This window comes from Leptidea sinapis, chromosome 6 (genome assembly GCF_905404315.1).
Source record: "Leptidea sinapis chromosome 6, ilLepSina1.1, whole genome shotgun sequence".
Taxonomy (NCBI): Eukaryota; Metazoa; Arthropoda; class Insecta; order Lepidoptera; family Pieridae; genus Leptidea; species Leptidea sinapis.
The window spans coordinates 4,883,292-4,901,116 of record NC_066270.1 but is presented as its reverse complement, the minus strand read 5'-3'; the positions used below and the strand labels follow the sequence as shown (position 1 = coordinate 4,901,116).

Genomic DNA, 17,825 nt, shown 5'->3' with positions numbered 1-17,825 from the left:
TACGCAACGGATTTTGATGCGGTTTTTTTTAAATAGATAGAGTATTTGAAAAGGAAGGTTTATATGAATAATAACATCCATTAAATATTGGAGAAATACTGTTATTTTTTAGGTTTCTAATGTGATGTCGTAAATAATTACATTTTTTCCGCTTACATTGCAAACACAGGCTGAACCCTACGAGATTTATCAAAATAATGTACTAAATATTGTACACATTGAAAAGGTCTACAGAAAATTCCCCAATGGTATATGTCTATCTCTTATGGATATCCCACAATAACATTTTTTTGTCATTTACTTTTATGACAAATAATAGCTAATTTTCGAAGCGATTTTAACCAATACTGCATTAATACTTATCTAATTAAATGCCTTAAATACATTGTTGATTTAATATAGATCTACTAGCTGAGCAGACAGACGTTGTTCTGTACATAATAAATAAAATACCGTTTTTGATGAATTTGTCAATCATTTTTCATTGTAACATAATAATATGCTCCTTGTTGTTATAATGAAATTGTTTCACAGCAGAACTGTCAAACCGCGCGTCAAAAATACTCTCACAGAAAATATGTCCAAACAAAACAAATATTATGGGTCCCAAATCGAAATAAAAACTACCCTATCTCTCAAGTTGGACCAAACTGCACTCCATGAAGTAATCCCCATTAAAATCCGTTCATTAGTTTAGGAGTCCATTGAGGACAAACATTGTGACACGAGATTTATATATATTAAGATATGGCCCTTTACAGTATGAGATTTAAATGAATATTTTCGAAAATATCACAGATTTAAAAATTGCGGGACGTAGCGTTTGCGGCGGTTCCAGCTGGCCGGGCGGCCGGAGCATGGGCCGCGGTCCTCCTTTTTTTTCAATGAATGACATAGGCTATATATTTTATACCCGTGCGAAGCCGGAGCGGGCCGCTAGTAATTAATTAAAGTGCCCATTCTCGTGAACGGATGCAGGACGCATGGACTACCCACCACTTCCATTGACATAGTAATTTAATCGTTAAATCATAATAAATGTTATTGTTTTGTTTGTAGGCCTGTGTTGGAGTCGAACAGCCGGCCTAACTCCGCAGGTGGTCCGTCGGAGGGCTCTGAGACTTCGCCCCCGCCGCCGCCCTACGCTACCTCAGATATAGTACTTAAAGACTCATTAAAAGAAGAAAAGCCTCATAACATAGCAATTAAGTATGCGAGATCGTAACATAAAATATATATCTAGAAATGTAACACAAAGTAGTAAAAATTAAAATCACCTCAAGTACTTAGAAATAATTTAAAAAATTGCCATTCAAACTAACGTCGGAAGTTCAGATATTTCATTGTAAAATAAGTAATATTCTGGCGACCTGCGCCCCAAGTAACCTCACAAAAATCTTAAAATTAAATCTATTTTAAGGGTTCACGGACAACCTACATCCAGTATGGCAACGTTATTTGACCTGCTATCAACAGGAATTAATATTAAAATTATCGTTATTTAAAAAAATTGCACTTGATAGTTTCAATATTAATGCATAAACTTAGGTGCTTAATATCCGATAATTTGGCCTCAATTCATAAAAGAAAAGTATAACATTTAAAACTTAACTGTGTACCTTATAAAATTTTACACAAATAAATTTCAAAATGGCTGCCATTGTGTAAACTGATATGTTGCAAGTTATTAAATTTTTAGAGCTTATTTAATAGTTACAATTGAAACTAGTCTTATGAAATAGTTTCTTATTTTTTCAAATTAGTTCTATTCACAGGTCATTTCATTATTACTTATTTACTGAAACCTTAATGACGAGTTATTAAACGATAAGACCAAGATTAGGTAGGGTTCACATGGTTTTGGACTAAATTATTAATAAATATGTGATACCTGAGGATGTATTGGAGAGATAATGTTAGGGTGCTGAATTGATAGTAGTTAAAAGAGTTGTTCCATTGCTATTGCCAAATATTTTAATATTAGCTAGATTGAGCAAAATTCGTTCCCATTTTGAGGGCGTTTGCTTGCGGGTTTGTTGAAACTGTTTACCTAAATATTGGATAAGTTAAAAGATACATTTAAATACACATCGAGTGGGTATCTGTTATAACCACACTGATATGGGTATAAGACAATTAGTAACTAACTATCTGATATGTAAATTTAGTAAGAAGCCAGTGGAAAAAATAACCTGCAAGTGATGAGAAAGGGATCCGATTCATCGGATTGAAAGTGTTCTGCACAGACTAAACTCTTTGACGAAGGATTACGTAAATCTGCTAAACTAGCGCTAGGCGATGACAGTTTTGATACAATAGAGACATAGCATTTTATACCGATTTCTTTTCTTTTTTTAAATTGCCGGTCATTTCGTAACAATATAGAATTCGAGAAAATAAGTATCTGGCCCTTTAATATTTTTTGTTAGAACAAACGTCAAAAATTGAACAAATGTCAAAATATCGATGTAATGAGCATAATGACATTACTAATGAATCAAGGAATAAATGGAATTAACAAACAATATATGATAAAAATATTCTAAGACTGACTCAGTTCTGATTTAAATATTGAGATTAAAAAGATATTCAATAAAATAAAAGTATAAAATACGGCAGCCGGCAATGTTGACTCAAATATTAATGACGTCACGCATCAATTATCATCATCACGTGACTTGCAAAGTTGGTCCTCATACACTCATTTCCGTAAAATAATATTAATTTCGATTGTATATTATTTTTTTGCTAATATAAAGTTATTGTTTTGAAATTAATGACGACACTGTAATGGGCGGGGTGTGTCAATTACCATCAGCTGAACGTCCTGCTCGCGTCGTCCCTTATTTTCATAAAAAAAATACATTGAAATCAAAAATCTGTCGTCATGGCGCCTATTGTCTAAGTAAATTTTACCTCCTTCTTAAGTTTTATTATGCAAGTATCGATGAATGTAAAAGGTTTTGTCAGTCGCTTTTCCTTTACAGTAATGGTTTACCTACAACATTAGAAAGAGTAAACAGAGCACTTTATCCGTCACTAAAATAATATGATTAATTAATTTTGTCAATTCCTCCTGTGAGAAATGGGAATTGCAAATAATACCATATTTCTTGTAATTCTAGGTAATATCGAAAATATAATAATTTATGAACTTGATGTTCTAGTAGCTGTTCCCCATATAATGTACTCTGAATCAGATCCAAATTGGAGAAACAAATTACCTGTCATTGAATTCTCTCAATATTAAGTTCTCTTTGGTATTATATACCTACATGTTGTAAGACAGAGTCAAATTTTTTGTATTATCTGTGTAGTTAGTTAAATTTGGGAATGGCCATTACTTAGTGTGACTAATAGTTCATAAATTTCAGACTGAACTAGCTCGTAATGTATGATCACATAGCAAACTTGAAATACACAAATAAAATTTGAAAAACAAAATTTTATGAACGATGCGGGATTCGAACCTACGACCTCCGGCGTTCCGTGCCGGAGCTCTAACCAATTGAGCTAACCGTTCGAGTACCGCCTCGTTATAAAATTCTGTTTGCTTTGTTCAACTCTCAGGTTGTGGCTTCATCCCGCATCGTTCATAAAATTTTGTTTTTAAAAATTTTATTTGTGTATTAATCCTAGAAGTGAGGGTTATCACTTTAAAAACATAATATATTGTTTAAACTTTAAATATTGAATCTCTTCTCAATGTGTTTTTGTGCTTAATTAATGTAGAATAAGTATTATTTATTTGAATCGATGCTAGTCGCTCCTGATTTTAGTAAAAATCTCTAATCAAATTTAAGTAGCAGAAAATATATTCTCAATGTTTTTAATTTATTTATGGATTGTTATTTTAATATAAGAATAATTTCAGAAGATGTGATTGAACACTGTATCAATAGTCATTTAATATTGTTTGAATTACTTAACTAGTTTAGATTATTTTGTTTGTAATATTAAATTCGCCAATTACTCATTAGAAACCAAATTATTCGTTGGCAGCCAAGCTGGTTTTTAATTTTATGTAGTTTTAATATATTTTTTGTACGGGTTATGATTTATGGTGATTTTTGATTTGATTGGTGCCATGACTGGTAAGCTTTGAAAATTATTATTATTGTTAGTGTAATTTAGTTTCCCAAATATGTTCTAATTCTAATTGTCTTGACACCGATGGTGAAAATGGTGCTTTGAGGGCAGAACAGTGTTCCCATTTTGCTTCATTTTCTAGTTTTTAAATAAATATATAATAACTACTCCAGGAATAAATAAACTGAAGGTAAGACATATACAGCTTCCCTGTCTTATGGTTTTATAGAGAATTAACAGGCTAGCGAAACTCATTGATAGATTGACAGATGACTATAATCTTGTAAAAAAGTAGATAGCCGAAATCCACAACGTTATAAGCAACTGTTCGTTTTCAAACTTAGCCGGATTATACTTCGTGCCCAATCACCATACTGTAATTACTACTATTTACATCCTCTCATTAAGCCTCGTTATCATCTCTTATTACGTAGTATTTATATCCTCTTTGAGAATTAACATTAAACGCTGACTCATTTGACATTGACAGGGTGATGTGACATTACTCTTCATAACAGCTACAATCGTTCATTCTAAGTCGCGCACAATCAAAATAGTATGGGACCTTGTGAGATTTACTTTGTGAAGTGAAAACTCTCGTGCAGCGTTAGCAAAGATAAAATAACAGAACTCCATACTGACAAACATCCCACCGCGATGTGAGCTTGCTTTTCCGAAGCTACGGTACATACCGTAGCTTTATTTAAAAAAATTGCACTTAATAGTTTTAATATTAATGCATAAACTTAGGTGCTTAATACTTTTAATCTAACGAGGTGGCCGCCCAGACGGAACTGACACCCATCGTGCCTCGCTAAAGGTACACCCTATTCTGATTGGCGCGTTATGTACTATGTGAGTTTACGGCTAGCTTTTTGGGATCTTTCTAGAGCTTAATTGAATAAAGTCCTGTATCAATAGCTATTATTATATAACTTGGTATGGTGAATTCTAGAAATCTAGCGAGCAATTTTAAAATCAACTGTAAAAATATTTTTCCAATATGATGAATTAAAGTATTATTTTTCTGTTGTGTTTTATTGCTTTTGCACAAAAAATATTTAACAATATGGTTAAAAATTAACATGACGTCGTCTACCCCCAATCTTTATTTATAAAGGGTGGTTTTAGCTGCATGTAACGTTTTGATGCTTATGGTCTGTGTTTTGACTGGTGAGAATGTCTTGTGTCAAACTGTGTTAACACTTCTGTTCAGTAAGGTATGGAAGTCATCATAAATCGTTTAACGCATACTTACATTTAGTTTGAGAAAAAAGATCTGTTCGTGAAGTTGACTGTTCTCCTGCTCTCTCCTTATTTCTTTCTAAATAAAGGAGTTGCCGTTACGGTGATAGGCGACCGCTATCGAGCCATGCTGACTGGTTTTTTGTTTAAAAAATCGCGTTTTGCCATCAATTTATTGCAATATTAATTTGGTGCTAACTTTATTTCTAATAGTGGTCCTGTTAACTGGCCTTCTCGACTCTCGTTCGTGCGACTTAACGCCTCTCGATTGCATTTGCCAATACATTTTAAGACACGATTGCGGCCATGTGGTCAGATTTATTGGAAAATGTAGTGAAAAAATGGACTGTGTAACGCTTAATTACGGCGGACAAATACCGGAAATCATATTTTTAAAATACAAACATTTAATATCTACTAGATTATAATAATTAAAAATTCATCCCGACAATATTTCTTTCTTGTATAATTATTTAGAGTTAACACCCAGTACATTTGTACTGGGTGTTTTTTCTGGGATTTCCTCAGAAAACAGAACAAGGTTTCTGAGGATTTCCTCAGAAAACAGAACAAATCAAAAGGAATGTTCAATCACATTTCTACGCAGCACATTGTGTCGAAAATAGCTCCCTGCCCGCATGTCACCATCCCATTTGATTTCTTCGCATGCCTGGTTACTGGAACTTAGTATTTTTACAAGTGAGAAGGAAAAACAACTGCGTAAGATTTTAAAAACTGCAATAAGTTGTAAGCTCTTCTCACGCAGGACGACCATACCTTCAACGAACAGCGAACTACGCCGTTCCGGTGTAGTTTACCCTGCCTCACTATTGAGCGCGTTAGTGGTTTCTGGTTTACTTTGTATTCGGAGCTGAAACCATAACACAAAAGTCAAAACAATTGAACAGGTTGTTGGGTAATGATGATTGCCAAGACAGCTAACTGAATGAAAACTTTTTAGTATGATGGCTACAAAGTACATTCAGAGTTTGATTATGCCTAAATATCATTGTAATATATGCAAGACTGAGCATTAAATATAATTGCTCTGAAGTGACAGATAAAAGCCATCAGATAATTTAACCACTACGTTCAAAAGCCAATTTTAAATCGGCGGTTGCCAACGCGCATATGCATTAGACAGCACCCACAATCTTTTACCAGCGGTGCTATTCTCGTAATTGCAACATCGTTGAAGTTAAGATTCGATCCTATCCCGGTTTTGCTCTAGATAAGTATTCTATCATACTCCCGAAGAATTAAATGAATGTTATATTATTATAACTGGATCGGAGCAGCGCGTCAACAACATTTAAACGAAAGAAAGAATTCTGAAATATTTCTAGGTAGGTACTACTATGGGTAATATTATTATCTATACAGATCTATGCTCTAGTAGATAATGTTTTAAGGTGTTAACTCAAACAAACTTCAAAAAATTTTGTAAAGTTGTAAGCACCTCCCAACAATTGATGTTCTATCTAGTTACGAGAATACGCATTGTGCAATTTACCTAAATCGGAACTGAACCGTCAATTTGTGTTACAAGAATATATATTTAACTTTTTGACATAAGGTCGATCGGTTCGATCTTACCCTCCTTTTGTTACGAGTATAGGCCTGTACCTAAATATATTTTTTCAAATTATTATGGTCGTAACTATAATTTTTTTTTCCACTGCACGTACCTACTTATCCATTGAAAACCTGTGCTGTCTGTCTATTGTGCTATTCACCTTCGTCTCACAAAGTAACAGTCATAAATAACTATTTCTATACAATATGATAAAGGCAATTTTAAAATAGGCTAAAATTTAAGCTTATTTTCCAATGACATTCTATACATATAAAAAAATCACGTCATACAAAAGCAAAGCCGAAATATGGCATATGCCATAAATAGCAGCATAATAAGCTTCGACTGGTGTATCTATACATTGCCGCATTTACTCCAGTTGCTTAAAATATTATTGGTCTATAGGCATCAATGTTAACATTTTTTTTGTTTAAGCTGCGTATATTGAATTTAGAACCCGAGTTGGACAGTGACATCAGTGGAGTAGCAATTAGGTTTTTTTAAACCCTGACGAAAAAGAGTGTTGCTATATGTTTTACATTTGTCAGACTTTCCCTATTTTTTGATCAAGATCTGTTCAGGTTCTTTACGTTTTTACAAAAATTACACTTGCACATATTATACATATTGATCCAGAATTTGTATATTTATTTATTGATCTATGTATATATTTGTTACTCCTTAATGCTCTAAATGGGTTGGGATCTAAAAAATTTAGGCAAAAAGGTATAATAATTGAAACAAACACTCAAATATAGTATTTATATTTGCATAAAATGTTAAATTCCCTGAAATTTAAATTGGCAAAATTTGTCCTTTAGACTCAGACATCTTTTCCAATGTATCTTTTTGGCATCGTAGAGTAAGCGGATCATCAACAAAAGCTGTCATCAACATATCTTTGTATGACAGCTTTTGTCAAAATTATAAATATGGTGTTCGGTTTAGTCAAATGGAAGCACTCACAAATATTGATATTCTAAAGAGATTTCAATACTTTTAATGTTAAAAAGTTTAATCATAATTTTGAGCATAAATTTTTAAACGATGAAATCCCTTAGTGGTCAAATATAGATCAACCTCGAAGAAATTATTTTTGAACTAGCAAATGTCACTCGACTTTATGATTTGAACAATTCTTCACATTTCTCTCTTGATATCAACTGGCATCAATTCTCTTTCAAGCCAAGCTGAAAAAAATTAGATTTTACAGATTTGCGGTGTAAATAAATATCAATTATCACTGGGTAGGTAAGGTAGATAAAAATAGTTTGTAATTGTTCTTGAAAGCCATTCACATGCACCGGCAATGACTTTATGTACACAAAATACAGATTTGAAAACTATATAATTTTTTAAGGGCCATTGAACAATAATTGTTCTTTTAAATCTTTATTCTTTAAAAAAAGAGCGACTCTATAGTTTTTTCACTTCTGACTGTGTGCTGGTCGCATCCTTTCATCTGTCTTATTCTGACAAGCGGGAGAGAAAGGGATGTGAATGCTTGTCAATAATTGCAGCAAATTTAATGAAAAAATATTCGTTTTACTAAATTTTTTTCGCTTTTTGGCAACCATCTTATACGAATAAAATAAACTGCCTGGTGATAAATCACACCATCTTTTTTTCGCGTCTTGACCATATTATTTGAGCACGTTTTTATAGCATATTTAGGATTGGTGATTGACACACAGTTGACTCACGACTAAGGAGAAAAGTGTGCCCACATTGTCTTTAAGCACACTTTTGCCGTTCCGCTATCAGACTGTGAATGATATGTCCATAATATGTATACAGAACGTCATTGTTACTTTGTCTAAGTATATGTATTTCTTATCGTAGTTTCACACTCAACTTAAAATTGATATCGAATTCGAATTCAGACGGGTCAATTAAAATGGCGGACATTGGAAAATTCCGGTAGTACATAATTATGTAACTAGATAATAATTATTTGGAATAATTAACAAGAAATGAAATTATTGATATTATCGATATTGCTTCTGAGAGCATTAACTTATCAGAGGATATTTCTAGATATAACAATAGCTTATGAATATCATTAATTGAATGAAATGTAATAATAAATTGAAAATGTTCAAATTACTACAGTCCAATTGATTTTATGTTGTTGGCTTCAAATAAACAAATTCAAAAATAATGATTTTACTATGTATACCTATGTTTAGTGTATAAATATAATAAAAATATATGTGTGTATATACATACTTAAGTACCTACGCCCGCAGGAAGTTATACTTCTATGGCGTAACAAAGAAAAAACCTTAGAATTGCGCCAAAATAAATATACCTTTAAAAGGCGAAGGAGATATATTGGAAGTGACAAGTTCAAACGAATTTCGATGAAAATAGAATATATTTTGTAAGCAATTTGCATTGTATTATTTTATTTTTATATTTAAGTGATTTAGTTACTTATGAGCCTGACTTTCTACGAATATCTATATTTTTATCTACTGCTGCTTCTATCAAGAATAAACGGTGCACCTATATAATATGTCGAATTGATTGTTGCAAGCCCTGTTGAAAATTCATTAGCATCTAGTTATTATTGTTGTTTATATAGTTGTGTGTTGAAGTAAAGTTTTCCATATATTTATATATATTAATATTACTACTGTGTGTCTGTATTTGTAACTCTGTAGAGTGTAGTTTATAAATTTGTAATCTGTGGCCAAGCTGATTTTTGTACCGAGTGGTGGCTGGACTGGTGACGCGCCGCCATTTTGATTTAAATGCGCTTGTGGAATAGCGGTATATTGTGATAAGTGGTGTAAATTAACAAAATAAATTACTATAAGCTTCAAAAAAGATAAAAAGTAATCCCAACAATGGTTGCGGTAAGTATATAGCAGATTATTTATTTTAAATCTTTATTTTAATTACGTAAATTCCATCAATATAGACATGTGAAATTATTTTAGCAAACAAAAGTATTCGTCGGGAGTTTACCCCAAGGTTCCAGACCAGAGGATTTAAGAAAACTTTTTGAACGATTCGGTGCTGTAACAGAATGCGATATCATGAACAGATGTGGATTTGTGCACATGGAAACTGAAGATCAAGCATCAGCCGCTATCCGCGCTCTGCACAACTCTACGTTTAATGGCGGGGTTATTACCGTGGAACGAGGCAGGATCAAGGAAAGGGGACAGCGTGGTGGTGGTGGAGGTCGAGGTGGCCGCGGAGGCATGCGAGGCGGCATGGACAGACGGGGCGGCGGACCTATGAGAGGAGGTGGACCGCCCAGAGATGCGCCGTACCCTATGAGGGGAGATAGACACATGGGACATATGCGCGGAGGCGATATGAGAGGCCCGCCCATGGGAGGTATGGGAGGCATGAGAAACGGGATGGGTGGCGGGGCCCCTTACGATCGTGGCATGGATAGGCCCCCGATGGGAGGTTATGATGACAGGTACAACGGCTACGGAGAGGACAGGCGTGGGTTTGCGCTGATGGACGGCCGTGGAGCTCGGGAGCAATACGGTGCACCGGCACCGATGTATCCTGACGACAGACGGGGATACGCACCGGTCGACGACATGCAGCAGATGTATCCGGATGAGAGGCACACACCCATGTACCCTGACGACATGATGGACCGGCGAGGCGGTGGAATGCGCGGTGGACAGATGCCCATGGGAGGTGGATATGATAGGGCTCCTCCGCGATCAGCTCCACCAATGGGCAATGGGGATATGTATAGCAGGAGAACACCACCACCTATGTAAGTGATAATATCATTACTATTATAGTCTTGGTTAAAACTTATAATCTAGAGACACTGCATGTAAAGTCAATAAATATTAAATGTAACATAAATGTTAATTATTTTAGTAGTAATACTACATGAAACTTAATAAAAAACTGCATAGTTATAATAATGTGTTCTGGAGGAAAGCAAAACATCTGCGTCTTATTTTACATTTCAAGAATCCATACACAAAGTTGTCCCTATTTTGGTCTCATTAACTGAGAGACAATAACAATGGAAGTTACCCTAAAAGTTATTGTTTATTTGCATGTTAACTAACATAACTATCACACTAAAGTATTATGTAACACATAATACACTGTCTTTTAGCTCTTTAGTGAAGATATATTTTAATTGGTTTCATTTTAAAATTTTATTTTTACATCTTACACACATTGAGTGTTTGATGTTCATTTCAAATAAATGCCACACTCCTGACAAATAATTTTGTAGATGTACAGTATTGTAATAATTAATTACATTGAATGTATTATTGTTTGTTAAGTAAATTCCATTGAAAAGTGATAACAAGTGAAAGATATGGATTACAATCTTTTTCACACAGATAATATGTACTCCCTTATTCATAATAGTCTGCTAACTTAAAGCATTGCTAATTCTCACTCTTCTTCTATTGACCTAAGTCAGAATGAGAAAAAACACTCCTAAGCAGCTGTTTAAAGTTAGTGGACCATTATGAATAAGGGGGCTAGTCTTCATCATAGACTGCTGATAGTAAAAGATCTACTAGACACTGGTCACACTTACAGACTTCAGTGTTATTTAGGAATCATTTCATCACAAATTTCACACACACCAACAGAACATAATATTTGTCTTAGCTTTAACAAAACAAAATTTCTAGTTATGCAAATATTAAACTGTTTATTATTTATTATATTCAATTTGAATATGGTATTTGTTTTTGTATAAGTTAATATTGACTCAAATATAAATTTGTTTATTCATAACCTTGCATTATGCTGTTGCACATACAAACACATGACCCAAGAAAAATATTATGTCTATACACAGCATGGTACAGTTTTCTTATAAATTGGAAAAACTTATAAACTGGGGAAAGTAGCTATTAACCGGGTAAATGTAATGTGGACCTACAAGACCTCATTACATCTCTATGAGGGGAATACCTCCCAAAATTATCAAACCATTAGTGCTCGAGTTCATCTCAGTCTTGACCCATATAGCCGAATGGTTATGGAATATTAAGGAATATGGTTGTTTGTTTCCGAGGCATGGCTGCTTATATGTATTTATGTAAGTATATTGTATTAAATACATTGTTGTCTTGTACCCATAGTACAGCCTATATGCCTAGTTTGGGGCAAGATAATTTGTGTAAAAGTGTGTTAATATAAAAAAAATGAAAAAACATTCTATGTGGGCACTAATTGGTCACCATTATTATGTGAAACATTGGGTGTCATTTTGATATTTACTTATTTCTTACATTAAATATTTCTTTTCATGTATGTGAATGTACAAAATATGTATCACATGAATAGTATGTTTGCAACAATATGACTGTGGCACCAATTATATATATACATACACCTTATGTGAATACCCTTATAGCAATAACAAAAAATATTCAATAACAACTACATAGAGATATAGATTACCTATGTATATTATCTAAGTCATATATATTTTTTAAACCTTCAATATTAAGATTGTTTGTAAGATTTTACAACATTCTTCATTACCAATTTCAGGAGGGGTGCTGCAGGTGGTGCCACAGGAGGGTATGACCGGGATCCCTATCCACAGCCGTATGCGCCCATGGGACGGTAAGATGACCTGCAACTTTATCAGTGTCTGTAACCAGTGAGCAACCATCTGTACATTCATTATTCAGTAGCATACAATAATATTTACAAAAATTGTGTATTTGTAAATCTACTTACTATATTAAACCTCAGAGGGACTCATAACACATTCATTGTGTCTAAGCCTCTTATGCTAGAATTTTATACAAATCTATGGCTTTGTACTAAAAAAATAAGTTCTAAGAAAATTTATAGTAGTGAATGTGTTTACACATGGGTATGGTAGGTTTAAAAATATAATATTCTTATCATTTATAATACTAACAATAATATCATAAAATTTAATAATATTATTTAAATTACAAATGTGTGTTGTAAATATGATTTTATTATTCTTGATTGGTTAGACTTTCAATTGAATTATTACTCATTCTAACACCTAATTATTATTGATTTATTAAATGATTAGTCAGACAAAAACAAGTTTTATATTTATTACTTATAATTGGGGATCTTGTTATTAACTTAATCATATTCAGAGTATGTTTAAACATGTACATGTGGTCAATGTACAATTACGTAGTATTATGTTGCATTGATAGATACAATATCTATCACCCTCCATACATTTCTTTAGTAGTTGGGGCTATTTACAGTTAATCTTTACTTTGTAGTTTATAATCACTTGTTTTTGACATATCCATATGTGTATGGTTACTGACTGGTTACTCGCAAAGTATATGTTTGATGTCACTAGCACTAGCTTTGTTCACATATCTCAAATAGTATATTATTTGCGACGTTTCCGCATAAAACTTGCGTTTTGATTGTTTATGTAGCTCTTCATAGAGTTCAATGTTCAAACTTAGACTCAAATATTATGTCATCGATGATATCCCTGAAGTGTTGTTGAGAGTGACTCTCACACGTATCAGTTGCGTTGGTCGTCGTCTTAAGACGTAAGTGCCGTGGGCACGCGCGGCAGAGAGCGCACGAGGCCGGCTCCCGGCACCTCAGAGGGCGAGGTCGCTTGCCGCGCGCTCGGCCCGTGGTCGTTCGCGGGGCGGAGCCCTGACCTTAGTTCTCGTTTGCAGCTACGCACAAACGCAACGTTATCAGTAACCGGGTAGGCGATGCGAGGCGCACCGCATGAGCTAAGCGGCGTTTTGTGTTTAGCGCGGGCGGCGGCGGCGCGGCGGCAGGGCCCCGCGGGAGGCCCCAGCGACCCGGCGCGGGGGCCCCGGCGCGCAGGCCCCAGCTACCACGGACCAACAAAAACTGTATAGCGCTAGTGTAGTCGCTGCACGCCACGACACGTCGCCGCGACGCGCGACACGACTCGCGGCCCGACCTCGCGACGCGGTCTTAGCTCGAGATTACGGTCACATCTAGCCCTAAGTACCTCGTCTTAGCTGTACATTCATCATGTCAAATCGCTTTTCAATTTCAAATAAATCAATGTAACGGACATTATGTTTTCATTTACCGTTGACTTATGACACGAGACGATGCAATTGTTTCCACGATTGGTGCGTCCGAGCAATAAAATTAAATGTTAAGATATCATTAAATAAGATGTATATGATAAGGCTAGAATAAAGTCCTGATATGGAACAAGGTGTCTTAGTTATTTAACATCAACATGCGCTGCGGCGACTACGTCCCTCTCCTGTCACCGTTCCGAAGCTCCTCTCCGTAAATCCCATTACATAATACAATAATGTGTAAGTGTTACTTAAACACAGCAGCTAGTGAAAGGCATTTTTGGTCCAAATAGGGTGTTTGCATATGAGTAAAATAAGTGACCTATATTTTAATTGTATTAAGTCAGAAATATGCGTGTATCAATAATTTTGATTATTACTTTATTTTGACCAAGAAATTAAATCATACATTCTCATAGCGACGCCGTTGGTCAGAGGAAATTAGGCGGAAAAGTATGTCAACCTTGGTTGATGAGACTATAACCAACATAGTATATAACTGAGCGCACCAAAATGGCAGGCGTTTAAACAATTTTTTTTATAACTTTAACCAGTATGGGGTGGAATGTTGTAAGTAACTATATAGCGATAGTAAACTAATGAATAAAAGTATATGCATATTGTATGCTGCAAATCAAATGGCGATAAGTTCTCAGTAAGAAGTATTTCATTTCGAGCAGGTGATAGAACATTGAGCATACAAAATGGCACAATTATTTTAAAATATATCGAAACTTTAATTATTAACTTGTCTAGGAAGAGCGATGCGTAATGAAAAATGTATAGTAACTAAAACAATGGGCTTGAACGTGACTTCGCATGCATACAAGAATGCGTTGCAATTGTCGTTTACAAGTGCCCTGTGTTGGTCATGCGGAGTCATATCGATTGTTTAATATTTTCCATAAAATAGGAGCAAACTTTTTTTTATTTTCAGATACGTTTTTAGCGTTTCCTATCGTGCAAATGTTCGTCGAAACCGGCGAAGGCTCGATGTTATAAAAAAAGGCATTTATTTTCATGCATACTTACCAAGCGCAAATTGTCTATTTTATATGCTGCATAATGCTTATTGTTCAATAACAGTGTTGCCATCGAGCAGAGAGCGAGCGGAGTGAGCTTATTAGTATTTTTGGCGTTTAAACGCTAGAACTCTAGATAGGTTAATAATTAAAGGCTCCAAATGAATAACTAAATATAATAACTGTAAAAAATAAATGGCAACTAAATTATCATCAGGAGGAACTATTTGATTTCGTAGTAGTGATGGCAAAGAAAAGGGAATATTTAAAAAGAATGTTGTTTATTTGGGTATAAGGGGAGCGTTTCGTAGAATACAAATTAATCTGAGCAATATTTTTTGTATATTATGTTGTGTGTGCTAACGTTCCGAGCGTCGACTTTCAAATGGAAAGTTCGGGCGAGACTTTCAGACGTAATTGCGGCTGACGTAGACGACGTTTGTGGCGACCGACATAGACGTAGTTGACGTTGATACCGACGGCGTATACGTTAGGAGGCGACACGTGACGGCGGAAGACTTCTGCGTGCGAATATACAATCGTAAGTACGGCTCTAAGGACCAAAACGGTCTCGTAACGATCAATCTCTCGATGTCAAACAAAACTATCGTGACGTCATCGTGTGAAAGGTTCCATCAGCACGTTTGAGGCACTTAACACGTTGTGCGTGTTTCTGTACTTAGCATAACATTAATAATTTAACTGTCTCGTTAAAGATCAAAACTCAGTAAATGTGTAAGAGTTGATCGGCACTGTTTGAGAAGAGAAATTTGTAGTTTAAGCTTTGTGGAGTTTATTTCTAATGTTATTTTTAATTTTGCAGGTATGGAAATTTATTACTATCCAGCAACGAATTAGGCAGCAGAACTCTAGTGTTCCGCCAAGTATACGAGGGGCGGTCAAAAAGTTCGCGGAATGGCGGGGTTGGCGGGGGTGAGGTCGCTCCTCCAGGTAGCCGCTACTTGAGTAACTCATAATTACTATATATGCCAATTTCTAGCCTAATTGGGTCATTAGCTTTCGAGTTACAAACGAGTGAACAAGTAAATCGGGAACAAACTAGCCACTATGGAGAAAATTGAACATCGCGCCGTCGTAAAGTTCCTCACCAAACAAGGAAAAACGCCTCAAACTATTTTGCAAGAGATGTTAGCTGTTTACGGAGACTCTGCTCCTGGTAAAACCATGATTTACAAATGGCACGGCCTTTTCAAGCAAGGAAGGGAGTCAATTGAAGATGATCCTCGACCTGGACGGCCCATTGAGGCCACTACGCCGGAAATCATTGAAAAAGTTGAAAAACTTGTATTGGAAGACGGAAGGTTGAAGAAGAAACAACTTGCAGCATCAGTTGGAGTATCAGAAACCACAATTTTAAATATTCTTCATCAACATCTTGGCATGAGTAAAGTGTGTTCAAGGTGGGTCCCGAGAATACTCACGCCGCTGCAAAAACGTGAGCGCGTCAACTGTTCCCGCGAGTATTTGGACCGCTGTGGAGAAGTTAGGGAAGAAATTATGGCCCGAATTGTAACCGGTGATGAAACTTGGGTTCACCACTATGAGCCTGAGTCAAAGCAGGAGTCGATGCAGTGGCACAAAAAAGGCACACCACCCCCAAAAAAATTTAAAGTGTCGCAATCGGCCGGAAAGATCATGGCGACTATTTTTTGGGATACTGAAGGTATTCTTTTGATCGATTATAAAGAACGTGGTGTTTCTATAACGGGAGAGTACTACGCTTCCCTATTGGACCGATTAAAAGAAGCTATTAAAGAAAAAAGAAGAGGAAAACTGACAAAAGGTGTACTCCTTTTGCACGACAACGCGCCCGTTCACACGAGTCATGTTGCGACGGCTGCCATTCATCGATGCGGTTTTGAACAACTACGCCATCCACCCTACAGTCCAGACCTGGCCCCTAGCGATTTTTATTTATTCCCAAAGATGAAGAAAGAGCTGCGTGGAAAAAAATTTAGAGACGATGATGAAGTCAAGTCGGCGATTTCGGCGTATTTTGACGCCCAAGACAAAACCTATTTTTTCGACGGTATTAATAAGTTATATGCCAGATCCCAAAAATGTATTCGTGTTAAGGGGGAATATATTGAAAAGGAAAAATAACATAATGTATCATTTCATCTTTTTTCCCAGTCATTCCGCGAACTTTTTGACCTCCCCTCGTATGTTCAAAGGTCAAGGACTCCGGGTTGAAGGTGAATGATATATTAATTTGAGGAAATGTTCTTCGTATCTATGTTTTGAGTATGTTAGACCATACATGATGAGAGAGATGAGATGAGTGAAATAAACGACTTAGGCAATAATGTGTTTTATTTAAATATAGATTTGTATAGAAATAGTAATATATTTCACCTTTACCAAAATACTAATGGATCAAAATAATTGGTTCGGCCATCGCTCTCATTTCTTGCGCGGTGCACCCCAGTATCAGCTCGAACTAAGTGACCGTGTTCAACGCAGAGTTGTAAAATGTAGAAACCGCAATCTAGCACCTTAATTCTAACCCAGCAGTCCCTCAAAATTAGGAAGTCGGGGAGCAGTCCCCAGTCTTGAGAGAGACAAATAGAAAAATAAAAAAAGTAGAAAGTCCGCTCGAATCCTAATAATATTTTAAAAATACGAGAAATCGTCCGTATTCTTACCTTTACCGCTTCGCCCTTTTTAGTAAGCCATATTTTTGAGACCTCAAGCAATAGGGCTTTAAAGGCCGGCAACGCAACTTCTTCGCCTGGTTTTGTTGGTTGAGTCGCCAACGCGGCTCCCGGATGTGGATAGCCACATGCCGTCCTTATTGGATCTTCTGCTGACTACACATCC

The 17,825-nt window shown here is 35.6% G+C and overlaps 2 protein-coding genes across 5 annotated transcripts in view; both read left to right on the top strand.

Annotated features, from left to right (window-relative positions):
* The window catches only part of LOC126964785 (tubulin polyglutamylase TTLL5), a 58,845-nt gene extending 53,728 nt beyond the window's left edge, over positions 1-5,117 (top strand). For both annotated transcript variants that reach the window (XM_050808037.1, XM_050808038.1), the window contains one exon: positions 1,060-5,117. In XM_050808037.1, coding sequence (XP_050663994.1) covers positions 1,060-1,225 — 166 coding nt within the window. In that variant the 3' untranslated portion in view covers positions 1,226-5,117. The remainder of the gene's footprint in view (positions 1-1,059) is intronic.
* A 4,486-nt stretch (positions 5,118-9,603) lies between these two features.
* LOC126964802 (RNA-binding protein 4.1) lies at positions 9,604-17,311 on the top strand. Of its 3 annotated transcripts, XM_050808074.1 has the most exons (5): positions 9,604-9,771; positions 9,856-10,661; positions 12,425-12,499; positions 15,808-15,873; positions 17,171-17,311. In XM_050808074.1, the coding sequence occupies exons 1-5, from the start codon at positions 9,763-9,765 to the stop codon at positions 17,196-17,198; spliced, it is 984 nt and encodes a 327-aa protein (XP_050664031.1). In that variant the 5' UTR covers positions 9,604-9,762; the 3' UTR covers positions 17,199-17,311. The 3 variants fall into 3 exon arrangements, with proteins under 3 accessions (XP_050664031.1, XP_050664030.1, XP_050664032.1); XM_050808073.1 differs by lacking the exons at positions 15,808-15,873; positions 17,171-17,311 and adding an exon at positions 13,655-14,095; XM_050808075.1 differs by lacking the exons at positions 15,808-15,873; positions 17,171-17,311 and adding an exon at positions 13,573-13,713.
* Positions 17,312-17,825: the final 514 nt, after the last annotated feature.